The following is a 14,672-nucleotide window of genomic DNA, read 5'->3' as shown; positions in this document are numbered from 1 at the left end:
CATGAGCGATGAAAAGGAAAGGGAAAAGGGAAAAAGTGAATATGATACGATTATCATATACCTCAGACAAAAGAAGGCTGACTTCAGGGATTGCTTCAGGTCGGGACATGGGACGGGCGGAGGGTGATTCTTCAGAGGTTCTTTTTCTCTTCTTTTCTTTTCTTTTCTTTTAAGATTTTTGGTGAATTTTGTCAAGCTATATAGGTATGTATACAAGATGTACAGTGGTAGATAAAAGTACAGCAATCTTTTGTTTTTGGGATGCTCATGATCCGCCAGCTGCTTTGCTCATGAAGAAGCCTTTGAGCGGGCCCATGGAGTCCACGGCTCTCAAGCCTAGGCTTCGCAGTCCTACGAGTGGTCCTGATTCTACACTATAGAGCCTGTGCAGCTTGTCACATACACCCAGCATGGCATTGTTCTCCGCATATCGTTCGCTGTTGTAGCTTTCCAATGCCAACGTTGACCCAATGTCCTGACCGGTCTGAACAGCATATGATATTGTTCGGACAAGTGCTGCTGCATCGCCCTGTCCTTGGTTGAGGCCTTGGCCTGCAAGTGGATGTATGGTATGCGCAGCGTCACCGACTAGTGCAACTCGTTCGCCTGTATAAGTGTCTGCATGCCGCATACGAAGCGGAAAGGATGCAACAGTGCCGGCCTGTACGTTGGTCACCCACATGGGGATTGCGTGCTCATCAACTGGTGTGTGCTTCTCTCGCCATGCGACCTCTTCCTCATGTCCCGAAGATAGTGTGTGTAAGTACTCGAGATCAGTGGCTGACAGCCGGAAGCCTGCGTTGACCATGGCAACAAACTCCTGCTGCGACAGTGCCTTGAGCTTGGCGGCACGCTCCGGCGTTGTACTCCATACAAGCGTCGACATGTTGCCAGGTAATGGCAGCATAGCAATTGGTCCAGTTGGCAAGAAGCGCTGGTATGCAATCTTGTGACCCTCCCTTCCCCAGCCCTGGCCTTCAAGCTTCAAGCTGGCTACAACTCCATGTCTATTGTAATCGAACCCTCGCGACTCGATGCCTGCAAATGTCCGAACTGGACTGTTCGCACCATCGGCGCCTACCAACAGCCTCGCGGCGAGGGATTTCCCATTCGACAATGTGAGTATCGGCCAGGACGAAAAGTCCATCTTGTCCGTATCGGTGCCCAGGTCTATCGAACTGACCTTGGTAGATGTGTAGAAATCGACACCGCCTAGCTCTTCAAGCCGGCTCAGCAGGGCAGTGACAGTATTGACATTCTCAATCATGTATGCAATGGTCGTCGGCTGCGCGGGGTTGCGGGGGGTAAGGAGAGGCTTTGCGGTATGCCAGTCAAAGGATATGCGTGCTCCGCTTACGCCGTCCCATACTTGCATCTCCTGGTATGGCTGTACTCGAGGCTGGTTGACATGGGCCCACGCTCCAATCTCTACACAGCATATGTTAGACAATTCCATAATTCAAGGATCCACATGCTCGTGCGCACCCTGCAGGTTTCTCACGGAAGCTGGTGTGAGGGAGCTACATCTATTCGAGAAAGTCTCCAAGCTTGCATCTTGCGCCAGCCGGCTCTTGTGCAAATCCTGGCCCTCGATAAGGGCAACCTTCAGTCCATTGGTAATTGGCGATGCTTTCAAACCCGTGAGTAGACTGAGGCCAGCCGGGCCTCCACCTACACAGACGACATCGTAGACTTCTGGTGCATCTGCGGAGCTCGAGAGAAACCTCCGCTGGGGCTGCAGGCGCACGCAGCGTGTCAATGGTGACGATAGGGCCCGGGACGATGCCAATGATATTCGAGGCGGCATTGCGAGCCTTTGAGGAGCTGCCGTGACATACGCGAGTATATGTGATTTGCGCACCTCGAGCGTTGGAATGGTGGTGTCATAGCGGTGTTTGGCGTGTTTGCAGATCCACGCTAGACAGGACATTATCTTATCCGGGGGGCGGGTCGAAGCGGCATGCCGCTCATTGTGGAGGCTGGCTGGGTCCCTCCAACTCTCCAACTTCATGCGGAACCACAACCATGTCCCAGCCAGCCAATCTAAGCAAACGACATCAGTGACGCCAGTACCTTTGCGATGGTACCATTCGGCCCGTAGAGAAACATGCCATTTATCCAGATGCCACCCAGCATATTGATTGCCTGCTGTCAGGGCATGTTGTGGAAGGATCAGACAGCGACCGCATGGAGAATACTGGCCGATTGCCGATCGAGCAGACAGATCTCTCATCAAAAATCACCGCAGCTAATCTGGCTGGAAACTGTATGTTCGGACTGCCCTTCAAGCCGGCACCGGCTGAGACTGCCCTATGGTGCAGGGTCAAAACGACTATTTTCAATGGGTGGAACTTTCCCTATCTGGACGCCCAAACAAGGGATCAGAACCATGGGATCTGACAAAGTCTCTTCATTCCAAGCGTCGCCCATAGAACGGGCACTGTTGGAACCACTGAGCATGGCTCGTTTACGCAGAACGCAAGACGTGAGATTTAATCATTACTTCCTTAAAACTTCCTTTCGGCTTCGGTAGTATTGCTTGTGTGGTGCACTGGTTATTTAATCGGGTCCATACCATGATGTCGACCTGTCTCTTCCTCGATACCAGCCCATCAGGCACGTCCGGCCGCCGTTACGCCCAATGCATCCTCAGCTATTAGGCTGGCTTCTTCTTACACATCGTCCCAAGGTGCCTTGAAAGCCTGCTGGCACACCCTTACAGCCGCGTTGTGTCTTGTATAAACATCGCCTAGGAGCGCCACTTTGGTCTGCACAATTCGACTGTTCCCTTAAACACTTCCCCGCTGGCCCACACAATGAGCCATCAAGCTCACCAACATATATCCTTTACCGAGCCGTTCGTAGCTATGAGTTCCTGCGAAACCGATTCCGATTTGGGAATACTTCAACCGTCTCACGCTCGACGACGTACACTAAAGCGAGAAGTTTCAAAATCCTTTTTGCATACGTGCAGCTACCTCGGAAAGCGTCGGAAAAGGTCACAATCAGTGCCAGAGACGTCCATCGACTACCCTTACCTGGTACTGCCACCTGGAGGCTACGTGATGTCACCATCATCTTCCAATGTCAGTAGCAACCACTCTGTCCTTACCACACCACTTCCCAGCCCTGCCATTGACGACACGGAACACGGACTGGAACATGGGTGGAGACAGTCGCAAGTTGCCGAGCTCCTCAACCGGCTCAACTTCAGGCTCAAGCGGCTCTTCGGCAGCCGGAGAGGCTCGGTCGAAGATGGAGACCCGTCAGTGGCCTCTTCTGACACACGACACTCAAGCTTGTCTTTCAACCTGCGTGGTCTTGCAGATCCAGCAAATATCGACTGCACTCATGAATATCAGATTTGGAATGGGTCATTTCAGCTCCCCAATGTAAGCGAGTTCTTTGACGAAAACGGCGATGTTGGCCCCAGTTCCTTCTACAACACTGCTGACTGGAATGCTTTCCAGGAAACGTTGCAGGCACAAGGGAATGCGGCCATACAGACACACGTTAACAGCCACCGAGGTTCCAACGTGGATATGGATCTGGACCGATTGGATTGGTTTCGAGCACATGGCACGCAGGGCTCTGATTGTGAGCCTCGGACACGCAAAGACTCGTTCTTCAGCTTTGGCGATTTCCTGAGATCGCGACGGTCTAGCAAAGTGGATAAAGGGAAGGGGCGCATGACTATTGAAAACGATACAGCTGTGGGGCCACTAGACGAAATGGCGCTTCTATCTAGTGGCAGTACGAGATTGGTAGTGGAAACACGCTGTCTTGGTGAGATTGGTGTTCTTCCTCGCGTGTCAATGGAGACGATGTTGCCTCTTTTGCCAAAGGAACCACAGGATGTCCCACAGGCGGAGTTCTCCAGCTTGGAATCTAGCACGCCATCATTGCATTGCTCGGAGTCTTCGACACCACCCGGTGAAGAAGCGCAGGAAAGACAGATGCACAGAGCACAACCAGTCAGCTCTTGCATCACCATACCACTTTTGTTAGAGGGACAGGCAGGAGATGCAAAGGCAGCCTGTGGGTCTCCAGCGTCGTCGGTCTCTAGTATGGATGATCAACTGGTTCCCATTAGACCTGCGACGCCGGTTCTGGTCCCCACCATTGTGTCATCGCCATCGCCACTGACCCCGATGCAAAGTCTCAGTCTGGGCCCTCGGCAACACGATATGGAATGGAGCCGGTGTTCTTCGAGCAAATGCAGATCTCGTGTCTCGTTGTGCGAGATGTTGAGTGATGAAGCGCCTCGGACGGTGTGCTGTTGCTCTTGTGTTCGGGGAGGAGGTAACAGGGCATCGGGTGGACTGGGATTGAGGAAGAGTTTGGATGATAGGTGTTGGTGGGATGGCGATGATGGTGGCAAGAATGGTGCAACGCGGAGAGTGCACATGTGAGAGTGAATGTTCAGGAAAACAAAAAAGTAGTCGCGGCTTGTTGGTGACGGGACGAGACGGGTAGTGCGTGATCATCACGAGTTGCTCTATTCAGCGTTAGTAATAGTTAGTAATGAATTGGACCTTCATAAGCTTTGCGCCCAGTGCTTCATATTTTTGTGCTGTGTGCCTGAACCTGTTTATGTTTTGATATCCGAGGATTGTGTTTGGGGAAGGGTGCATGGGATGTGAGTCAGGGAATCGCAGTAATGTGCATCGGAAACATGATTTCCATAATCAACCGTCGTGCCGGTTATTCGTATTATAACGTGATACTATGCCAACTGTACTGCGGCTGATGCTCGTGCTCCCAAAATATGCAAATACTGCCGAGAAGAACCGCAATGCTCTGAATCAAAAGACAGGGGAGACCTCGCCAGGCCTCGTGCTAAAATGAGCGAGTCATGTATCGCTTCCCCAAATGGGTATCGAAAACTGAAAGGACTATTTTTGAATCCGAGACGCTATGCATGAGAAGAGGGAGTGAAAAATGCAGAGAAAATGAAAAGATGCGTGCTTGTTTTATCCTCGCCGGACCTCATTACAAGAGGACGGCAAAGCCGAAAAAGACGCTGCCGAAGAGAGCAGCCAGACCCAGACCAGCGTTGGGCATGAAGAGGGAGCCAGCGCCGGTGTTGTTGTTGTTGTTGCCACTGTTGCTGCCGCTGCTGCCGGTGGGCTCGGCACCACCGAAACCAGTGACTGGGATGGTGTTGCTGGCGGTACCGGATGGCTTTGCGGTGGAGGCCATGGTGGTGGGGAGAGAAGTGTTACCGCGGTAGGGCTCTTGGGCACCGCATGGGTGGTCCTGACTGAACGAGTATGTTAGCAGTGTTTTGAGACTGCGAAGTGTTTTGCAAGTGCTTACCGGCAGGCGCTCTGGCAGGTAGAGTCATTGCCGCAGTTGTCAACGCAGTTGTTTCCCCATTGCTGGCAGATGAAGAATGGCAGGGTCTGGGAGTATTCGGTAATGTTTGGGGAGATGCCGTTGTCGCAGACACAGTTGTAGGTCAAGTTGTCAGAATCGCAGTCATTTGACTCTGTGCTCATGGAGTTGACGCCAGGCTGCTGGAGGCAGATGAGAGGGCATTGTGCCGTGTTCTGAGAGCACCAGTAGTCTGGAAACGTGTAAGTTGACGGCCGAGGCAAACCCACGGCAGAAGCCAGAATAGCACATACCTCTGGTGGACTGGGGAACGGTGTCTGGGTCGATTGTGTAAGGGTAGTTCATCTGTGGAGTTGTCTGAGCAGCAGTGAAGCCAGTCAAGGCGGCAATGCCGAGAGCGAAGACGGAACGCATGACGGGGATTATGGGAATGGCGGTGGGTGGTGATGTGTTTAGTAGAATATGTGTGGTGTGTAAAGCTCAGCGGTGGCGGGAACAAGTGACTGGTGAGGGAATTACAACAAGTTATATACGGTCAGCGACAGATAGTGAACGAGTCAATGCAAGGGGCACGGATGGTCAAGCAGCGAAGGTGAAGGCGGACGAGGAGGCTGGATGGCACGGCATGTGTGGCATAATATATAGCGTGAGGGATGGCATCGGCAGCAGGCAATAAGCTAGTCGACGACGCGATAGGAAAGCTCACGATAGGGACCGTGCGGGTGTCTCCCCGCCGGCCAGTGCTGAGGGGCGGGGCGATGATTCGAGCATCCGCGGCGACATGTGCATCTGCGGCTAGAAAGAAGATGCTGCGGGCTGTGGGGAGACATTGCGGCGAGCGGGATTTGCCCAAATGGCTGCGAGCAGGCGACTAGGGGGAGACTGGGCGACCAGGGGGGGTGAGCTTGGGAGGTTGGCGCCACCAGCCTAGCATCTGTCCGGCTTAGTCACGCTCGCCCTCGTCGTCTGTCCAGCATCCAGGGTCCTCGCACGCATCCGAGCGCGACCTGCCCATCCCCCATTATGCATCCGTTCGGCGGGCCATGGACATCGCCATTGTCAATCAACACACGCTAGCCCGCTACTTAGGCCGCTGCACTGCTGTGTTGATGTTGTTGCTGCTGCTATTGCTGCTGCTGCCGCGCTGCTGAGCAACCACCGCCCGGAAACACGCCCAACCCCTCCAACCCCCAAACCCCCCAAACCCCCCTCTGGATACTCGACAGCATACCCGTCAGCCCTCCCAGCCACAAGTGCATGGAGCCGGCCAAGTCTGAGACTCGAGAGCCGTCGCCGCCGTCGCCAGACGGCAGCAGTGTGGCCGTAGTGCCACCCTACTGGCAGCAGCACCAGCGCAGTGCCAGCTATCGCAGCACTTGCTCTGCAGACAACAACCGCCCCGCACCCATCGGCCTCGAGGACCACACTCATGACGGCTCAGACCATTGCAAGGCGCTGTGGGCGAAAGGCGTCACCATAGACGATTACGTCGTCGTAAGTGGCACTGCACCGGCCATCGGCGCATACGTTGTCTGGAACTGTACCGTTCAGACGCTCGATGTGAGTTTGCCTCCAACAGCCATGCGCTAGCCTGCCGCGCCCTTGCTGTCCAGCCAATCGCCGGCCTGGCCTCCCATGCCACACCATCCACACCAGGTTGCGCATGCACAAGGGCCCGCGGTGGAGCAACGAGATGCATCTTGCTAACTATCTTTTTCGTCCAGGGAGGCCCCATGAAGATACGCAAGAGGTAGGTGTCGTTGTCATGTTTCCTTTGCCGTGTGCCTCGTGCACCACCTACCACGCATTCCAGTCAGAGGACTGTATTGACAGGTATTGCCAGATATTCCGAGTTTGAGGAGCTGCACACAAAGCTGCTGCAGACATTCCCCCATGCCGCAGGCTCGCTGCCGCAGCTGCCCCCCAAGTCGGTCATCTGTAGGTTGCACCACCTCACCCCACCCCACCCCACTCCGATAGTGCCGTTGACTGACCTGCTGGGCGTAGCTCGCTTTAGGCCCCGTTTTCTGGAAAAGCGGAAACAAGGGCTGTCGTACTTTCTAAAGTTTGTGCTGTATCGATAACCATCAGCTAGCGCATGTTCGCTGACTTTTTTTTTTAGCTGCGTCCTACTCAATCCGGAATTTGCTGGCGCACCAGTGCTCAAGGACTTTTTGTTCCCGTGATGTCATTTTCCGTATACCAGTATTGCTTTTGTCCCTTTATTCTGCCCACGGTAGGGCCTGGGCCGCGCACATCAAGGGTGTTAGGTGCGACATTGTTGGCCCTCTTCTGTGCGCTACCACTAGTGCCAAGGCCTCGAGGTTTCTGTTTCATCTTTTTGTCTCGCGCAGCTGCGTCACTTGTACATACAGACACACAGACATACGTATACATACACACTTGCAACCATCCTTGGAAGCCGATGGCCGTTCAAACAAGAGTCGTCGAGAAAGGTGCAGTTGCTGACCGTGTGCCGGCCCCAGACGATGGCCAAGTGATTGGCCGGGCAGCCTCGGTGGCGCTGACAGTCGCCCAAGCATGTCCGGGTTGCTGTGCTGCAATTCGCTACGTGTGCCGCGAAGATGCTGGAGCAATATGAAAACGTGACGAGTGTGTTATGAAGCTTAATCCGACGTCTGCTCGCCGGGGCGAAGAGTTGGTCGTGTGTGCAGCAGCCGTGGGAAGCGGTACAGGTGCAGCAAGCTCGCCTGCCAAAACAGCGCGGACGAGCTCTGCGAATCGACGACCCCCTAACGGCTCGCGTTTTGCATGAACCCAGCACGGCGCGACTCTCAATGGCAAGCTCGACAATGGGATTCTGAAAAATGTCCCAGCCAGTCGCGAATGATCTTCAGCTTGCTCAACATGGCCAACGCCGTTCGGCCTCTGCTGCGAGGCTCGAATGACCGGCAGACCAGACTCAACTTCTTGCCCGTGTCGCGCGATGACGCCCTCGCCCACGCCCACGCACACTCCCACGCACACGTCCAGTGCAACACCACGCCCACCGCCACCGTCGCGACACGCCGGGCTTCGCGCTCCGGGCCCCTGATTGTGCTTGCAGACGACGACAAACCCGTCCTCCAGACCTCGCCCGACACGCCCGCCGCCCGCACCACGAGCAGAAAGCGGCCTGCCACAGAGGTCGACTCAGACCAGCCCGACTCACGACCGCCCACCAAGATCACCGTCACACAGCCCCACGACGACCACCTGCCTATTCCCAACCGTGTTTCCGTGCCCCTGCGCCTCGACGCTGCCCATGTCCCTTCGCCAGCATCGACGCCGCGACCAGTCAGTGCTGGCAAGCTGACTGCCTCGACCCCAGCCGTCCCCGCCCCTGCCTCGACGGCCTCCTCGACCGACAAGAGGAGCCTGCGGAGCCACGACGGCGGATCGCGCCTCAAGAGCCATCTAGCCATCTACTTTTACAACTACGACGACATCATCGCAGGCGTCTCCAAGGATGATGGTAAAGCTTGCCGTCCCCGTGTCGCTATGCGTGCTGGCTGACGTCGCATACAGAATTCCTTGCTCTCGACACACCCATATACATTGTCGACGAACCCGTCAAGAGCAACACCCCTGCACCCACCACACCACAGCCCTCGCGCAACTCAGTGAGTCCAGCGCGCTCAATAAGAGGAAAACCCGGCTCGCCTGTTTCGCCTTCGCATCATAGCTCAGATGCGGCTATACCCCCGGCGCAATCCTCCACATCTTTCCAGGTCCTCAACTATGCCACCATAGCCAATGCAATCCACCACGAGGATGGCCAAGACCCCCTTGCCGACTCGGTCTACTTTACCCAGCACCGGCGCGCGGAGCGCAAGGAGAAGCAACTGCGCAACATTGAAAAAGAGCGCGCTATGCACGAAAAGGTGCAACTGGAGCGTCTACTCGACGGTCTACAGGGCCCAGACTGGCTCAAAGTCATGGGCATAACAGGTGTCACAGATGGCGAGAGGAAGGATTGGGAGGCCAAGCGTAACTACTTTATCAGAGAAGTAGAAGCGCTAGTCGACAAGTTCCGCGTGTGGAAAGAAGAAGAGAAACGACTACGCGCCGACAAGGAAGCCGCCCTAGCCGCAAAAGAAGAAGACGACGAAGCAGACGGCGACGACACGGAAGAATCCGACGGTTCAGTTGCAAACCCACGAGACGTACTTCCCCCACGACACCAACCCAAGGAGCCAGAGCCCCCCAAACCCAGACGGCCGCCTCGTCCCCACGGCTTCCTCCTTCCCCTCGTCCCACCCGAGCCTGCAGCACCCTTCCAGTCCTTTTACGCCAAACCCCATCTCCGCGCTGCAGCGCTGGGCAAGCACCGCCACGGCCGCAACGCCAGCGCTTTTGGCCAGCCCATTCCCGAGTTTGCCGAAAAGGAATTCGAACTGCCCGATGACTTTATCGATCCCCAGTTCTTACGCGACAATGCTAGACAGAGGCGAAGAAGAAAGCGTGAGAGTGGGGTTGGCGGTGCGAATGCGACTTCTGCGTTGAATGCATAGTTAACTCCTTTTCTCTTTATTTCTTTCTCTCTCTTTTTTCCCTTTGGAGATTCTGACTGGGAATCCCGTGGAATTGTCGAGATTCTTTCGTTTGCAATTCTTCTTCTCTGTTATACCCTTTATATGAACTTCACACATAACTGCGAGCACGATGTATCCACTTTCTGTGCGAAGTCAAAATCAGGGCGTAAATTTCCATATTGGGGGGGGGTAGGCGTTGTTCTTGGGAGGTGTCGTCGTTTTTTTCTCTCTCTTCTTCTGTCATTTAATATGCATGTATCGGGTTTCGGGTTAAGCAAAGGGAAGGAAGGGGAGGGATTTCCGCTTTCTCTCAGGCAAATGCGTCATCATCGTTGTGTATAGATAGGAGTTGGTATGTAGTGGGCTTTGTTGCCTAGCAAATCAATCAATGAAAGCAAGTAACAAGTATGTGCATTTGGCATGGGTTGGGAGATGGCGGGTTTGATTGTGTGATTTGATTTTTTTTTTTGAATACGTGACTATGGCGACGGATGGAAGCTGACGGTGCAACTTGAACTCATCCCGGTGTTTGCTTCATAATATCCACCTCAATTATCTACAAGCAAAAGAGAAGGAAGAAAATAGTCAACTCATCCAGCACATGAGAAAGAAGTCTGATGTAAATCGTGGCCAGAAAAGAAGGAAGACAGCCACCCACATACACCAGGTTTTTAGGACCAGCGCCGAGCAATGCCGCGCCTAGATGCTTGTCCTCCCTTTTCCGTAAACGCCAAAAAAAAACAATTGCCTTCAGGTAACGCATCACAAATATTACAATGCAATTCAAACGCTTGCCTCTGTACTGCCGTCATCAAGATCATCAGCGTGCGCTCCACCCACTTCGTCATCGCTGTCGTCGTCTTCCTCTTCTTCATCTTGATCAGAAGTGCTGTCGTCTTCGTCATCACCTTCTTCATCTTCCTCGTCATCCTCGTCGTCGTCATCCTCCTCCTCTTCATCTTCGTCATCTTCGTCCTTTTCCACAGGCATACCAGGAACCGGTCGCCATTGCACGTAATCATGCTCAACCCATCGTTTACTGCGTGGCAGAACATACGGATCAAATGGAAAGTACGCATCCATCAAAAACGCTTCCTCGCCCTTCTTGCCCGTCAGGGCCGTCTCTCGCCCACCTATACCAGTGAGATAGCTGCTAGCAAGACTGCGGGCAAGTCTTACACGCTTGTTCGTTTCCACCAGTGTATCGACGTAAGTGAAGCGGAGGTGTTTGGCAATGCGGCCAAACTGCTTGACAATGTCTGGTGCGCATATCTTGAGCGGATTGAGCTTGCAGAAAATGTTGCGGCGTACAATTTCGAGGGTCGAACGATGCCATTCAAAGTCGCCCTCGTGATACATAATGTCGGCGTCAGTGGGTAGTGAGCCGTCGGACGTAACAATGAGGTCTCGCCATCGGAAGCAAAAGGCGTAAAGCAGTGCTTGCGCAATGGCATAGTATGTGCCGTAGCGCCGTAGGTCAGGTCCTGTACATTTTGGCTCGTGCAGCATACGCAAACGCTCGAGCTGCGAGCACAAAAGGTCAAAGACGTTGCGCACAACAAACCCAGGAACATGTGCGCCGCGGGCAATGTACGAGGCAAGGTAGGCGCATGCTGATGCTCGGAGTAGTGGAGGCCGGTTTGAGTCAATGGCCAGATGTGAACAGGTATCGACGAAACGCTCCATGAAATCCGTCGACAGTTGACTAAAGTGGAAGATGATGAACTGGGTATGCCGCGATCGATATGTTGGAATGATGATGGACTGGAACTGTGCAATGAGAGACTGGTAGGTGCGGTCCATCTCCAAAAGGTCACCCTTCTCGAAGATGGAGTCGTAGTACGCAAACTGAACGTCCATGACGATATCAAGCTTAAGCATGGTGTCCTTGATGTCCTTGAGTCGCTGCTCTTCTGGCTCGAGACTTTCGTGACTCGAGACAGAGCCATCGTCACTCATGTCGTCGTCATCTTCTTCGTTGTGGATGGCGTCGCCCACAAGTCGCTCCTCTAGATCGTCGTCTATGTCTTCCATGTCCATCTGCATCTGCGCGTCGATCTTGCATAGCTTGTCTGTCACTAGCGTGAGGACCTCGCCTCGGATCTCTGGGGCGTATTCGGTGACTTGGTAGATGTTCCGGATGTACTCAGCGTGCTTCTTAGCACTCTCATTGGAAAAGGGAAATGTGCTGGCAATAATGGGGGCCAGGTAGGAGCTGACCATGGGAGTGTATCGAAGTATCAAGACCAGAGTCTCGTGGACGCGTGCCAGGAGGCGAACTCGCTGGATTGGGGGGTCGTCGTGTTGCCTAGCGTTTACTGACGGCAGGTCGAGGAACATGTCGACAAGCATCTGCAGCACAGTCGATACGTAGCCAGACTGTACTGAGAGCAAGGAGCGCAGGAAATTGCGATAGGAGCGCACAAAGTCTTCATTGCGGGCGACCCAACTGCAGTCGATGACGGCATGGACTAGGCCTTTACAGTTGTGGTCAAGCTGCGGCGTGTGGCCAGTGAGGGCAACGAGGTACTTTTGGAGAAGTTGCGACGATGGCGCGTTGGCTGAGGTGGGTGCTTCCCTGAAGAGGGCTCGGAGTCCATCGTATGCTGCCTTATCGCCTGTGGCGTGCTTCTCCATGGCCCGACGCACCTCCTCCCCCACCAGCTCTGCGCTCTTTTCATTGTACTCTCTCAGTACGTGCACATCGACTTCGGGGTGGAAGGTGACTCTGCGCTTTTTCAGCTGGTCTGGGGCCGTGTTCTCGGCGTCGGACGAGTGGTCGGATTGTTTGCGTTTGAGGCTGCCACCCGTGCCTGGGGTGACGACGAGCGGCGAGCGGGGATTCGAGGCAAGTGAGACCATGGCGACTACAAAGCGACTGGCAAAAGCTTTCACATTGGAGCAGAAGACAGTGTATCCAGCGCGTGTATACTTGGCGTGTGCTGGCAAAAAAAGTACAGCGAGGGGCGGGGGTGGTGGTGATTGCACGCGACTGCGGTTAGGCCCGAGAGAATTTCAGCGGGTCGATTGATTATATAAGCCCAGACTGGGCGCATCCACCATGGTTCACTGAGCCACTAATACATGATGATGGTGTCGTCTTATCAATGCAGACAATTACATTTCACCGCACTGGGCGATGGCAATGTCCTGCACGGGCTTCCCCTCTGGGTTTGCGAGGGTCCGCGTATTCTCAATCTTGGTTACTACATCCATGCCCTCTACCACATTGCCGAATACTACGTGCTTTCCATTCAGATGAGGAGTACCGTTCTTAGCGGTGATGATGAAGAACTGACAGCCATTGGTATTGGGCCCGCTGTTCTGTGCATTGTTAGAGCTACGTGGTTTCAGATGATGCACACAGACAACTTACTGCCATTGACAGCAGACCGGGCTTGTCGTGCTGTAGGGTAAAGTTCTCATCGGCAAATTTCTCTGTGCCGTAAATGGTCCTTGAGCCTGTACCGTTGCCATTGATAAAGTCTCCGCCTTGGATCATGAAGCCTTTGATCTAGTGCTGTTAGTAATGCAGCCAGCCAGCAAGCAAGCACAGATGCAAACAGGTATGCAAGCGCGCAAAGCGAAACATACGACACGATGAAACTTGCAGCCCTTGTAGCCCTGGGGCTGTCCGCGATTGTTCTTGGTTTCGCCAGTGCAGAACTGGCGAAAATTCTCGGCAGTCTTTGGAACGATATTTTTGAACAGCTCCATCTTGATTCTGCCCAGCTTCTCGCCTGGGTGCTTATGTCAGTCATTTTGCTGCGAGCGTGGGGTGCATGCAGCTGGACAAGGGCGAGGCGGGCAAACTGGTGGAGGCATACCTCCTAGGGTGATATCGAAGAATACGACTGGATTAGGCTCGGTAGTGTCTGCCATGGTTGTGGCGGTGCAATTGGCGGGAGCAAAGAAGAGAGTTGGGTGTGCAAATGTAGTAGGTATAGTGCAGCGCAGTGCAGTACCGACGCAGCTAGCGCTAGATAAGCTCGTGCAGGGCCTGGTGGAGGCGATTGTCGCCGCCTCTAGCGCTGGGGGAGACTCCACCCGCGACAGCTCCAGCAGGGATGTCGGCCTGGATACGCAATCATCAGACGGGCGTGCAAAGGCGCCGCTCGACAGACGAGCGTGCGGCGATCCATGGCTACGTAGCAGATCCGTGTTATTAAGGAGAGGATGTGCCTGGCGTGCATGTCGGTGTCAGCCATGTGCTGGATTGGAAATGGCACCTGCATGCGACATTAACGCAGGGTTTGGGGGGCGCAGTGCCTGGAGGGCGATACCGCGATATGGCGCATGTGCATTGACGAACCACGGCAATACGCAGCGCATGACAGGCGCCGACTGCTGGCGAGCTGGCCATTGTTGCATCCAAGGGAATGTTTGCATGGAGGAGAAGAGAAGAAGACACAAACGCCCACCGCGCCGACGCCCTTTGTCTTCGCATTCGGGCAGACGATTCAGGCAGGCGTGAGGGTTACGAGTACAGTGCCGGGAGTGGTTGTGCCCGGCATCCTTGGCACCTGCCCTCTGCATTAGCGACGTCTCTTGCGGCCTTTATCCGCCCGCCATAAGCCTTGCCTTCCCCCAGTGCCACGCCCGACCGACGATCCCATTCACGGCCATTTCATTCTCTGCCCGCCCTCAGCCCCAGCCCCAACCTCTACACCTCGCCAAACATCACCCACCGCCTGCGCCCTCTGCATCGCATGGCCGCCCCCGTTCTGTTCCCCATTCACCGCTAGCCACTGTGGCATCCCGCAGTCACTGTCACAGCTTCAGTTGCGCCGCCTCGCTGTA

At 54.5% G+C, this 14,672-nt stretch overlaps 7 protein-coding genes across 7 annotated transcripts; 3 read left to right on the top strand and 4 right to left on the bottom strand.

Moving 5' to 3' along the window:
- Nucleotides 1–140: 140 nt before the first annotated feature.
- Nucleotides 141–1,872, bottom strand: COCSADRAFT_37897 (uncharacterized protein). The gene is made up of 2 exons (XM_007702838.1): nucleotides 1,486–1,872; nucleotides 141–1,428 (listed from the first exon to the last, which is right to left on the bottom strand). The coding sequence occupies exons 1-2, from the start codon at nucleotides 1,805–1,807 to the stop codon at nucleotides 266–268; spliced, it is 1,485 nt and encodes a 494-aa protein (XP_007701028.1). The 5' UTR covers nucleotides 1,808–1,872; the 3' UTR covers nucleotides 141–265.
- Nucleotides 1,873–2,450: 578 nt separating this feature from the next.
- Nucleotides 2,451–4,535, top strand: COCSADRAFT_37896 (uncharacterized protein). Its single transcript, XM_007702837.1, has 2 exons — nucleotides 2,451–3,392; nucleotides 3,471–4,535. Exons 1-2 carry the CDS (start codon nucleotides 2,817–2,819, stop codon nucleotides 4,410–4,412), a joined length of 1,518 nt encoding a protein of 505 aa, XP_007701027.1. The 5' UTR covers nucleotides 2,451–2,816; the 3' UTR covers nucleotides 4,413–4,535.
- Nucleotides 4,536–4,570: 35 nt separating this feature from the next.
- Nucleotides 4,571–5,941, bottom strand: COCSADRAFT_200645 (uncharacterized protein). Its single transcript, XM_007703101.1, has 3 exons — nucleotides 5,631–5,941; nucleotides 5,320–5,569; nucleotides 4,571–5,263 (listed from the first exon to the last, which is right to left on the bottom strand). Exons 1-3 carry the CDS (start codon nucleotides 5,749–5,751, stop codon nucleotides 4,993–4,995), a joined length of 642 nt encoding a protein of 213 aa, XP_007701291.1. The 5' UTR covers nucleotides 5,752–5,941; the 3' UTR covers nucleotides 4,571–4,992.
- A 567-nt stretch (nucleotides 5,942–6,508) lies between these two features.
- Nucleotides 6,509–7,747, top strand: COCSADRAFT_182313 (uncharacterized protein). The gene is made up of 5 exons (XM_007703100.1): nucleotides 6,509–6,897; nucleotides 7,062–7,087; nucleotides 7,181–7,275; nucleotides 7,345–7,402; nucleotides 7,460–7,747. The coding sequence occupies exons 1-5, from the start codon at nucleotides 6,595–6,597 to the stop codon at nucleotides 7,521–7,523; spliced, it is 546 nt and encodes a 181-aa protein (XP_007701290.1). The 5' UTR covers nucleotides 6,509–6,594; the 3' UTR covers nucleotides 7,524–7,747.
- A 239-nt stretch (nucleotides 7,748–7,986) lies between these two features.
- Nucleotides 7,987–10,285, top strand: COCSADRAFT_37894 (uncharacterized protein). Its single transcript, XM_007702836.1, has 2 exons — nucleotides 7,987–8,812; nucleotides 8,866–10,285. The coding sequence occupies exons 1-2, from the start codon at nucleotides 8,206–8,208 to the stop codon at nucleotides 9,849–9,851; spliced, it is 1,593 nt and encodes a 530-aa protein (XP_007701026.1). The 5' UTR covers nucleotides 7,987–8,205; the 3' UTR covers nucleotides 9,852–10,285.
- Nucleotides 10,286–10,306: 21 nt separating this feature from the next.
- COCSADRAFT_37893 (uncharacterized protein) lies at nucleotides 10,307–12,843 on the bottom strand. Its single transcript, XM_007702835.1, has one exon. The coding sequence runs from the start codon at nucleotides 12,732–12,734 to the stop codon at nucleotides 10,656–10,658; it is 2,079 nt and encodes a 692-aa protein (XP_007701025.1). The 5' UTR covers nucleotides 12,735–12,843; the 3' UTR covers nucleotides 10,307–10,655.
- Nucleotides 12,844–12,861: 18 nt separating this feature from the next.
- COCSADRAFT_336592 (uncharacterized protein) lies at nucleotides 12,862–13,901 on the bottom strand. The gene is made up of 4 exons (XM_007703099.1): nucleotides 13,700–13,901; nucleotides 13,467–13,612; nucleotides 13,249–13,386; nucleotides 12,862–13,196 (listed from the first exon to the last, which is right to left on the bottom strand). Exons 1-4 carry the CDS (start codon nucleotides 13,752–13,754, stop codon nucleotides 12,990–12,992), a joined length of 546 nt encoding a protein of 181 aa, XP_007701289.1. The 5' UTR covers nucleotides 13,755–13,901; the 3' UTR covers nucleotides 12,862–12,989.
- Nucleotides 13,902–14,672: the final 771 nt, after the last annotated feature.

This window comes from Bipolaris sorokiniana (assembly GCF_000338995.1).
Source record: "Bipolaris sorokiniana ND90Pr unplaced genomic scaffold COCSAscaffold_9, whole genome shotgun sequence".
In the NCBI taxonomy this organism is placed as follows: Eukaryota; Fungi; Ascomycota; class Dothideomycetes; order Pleosporales; family Pleosporaceae; genus Bipolaris; species Bipolaris sorokiniana.
Note: the sequence above shows the minus strand (reverse complement) of the source record. Positions and strands in the feature narration are given on the sequence as shown.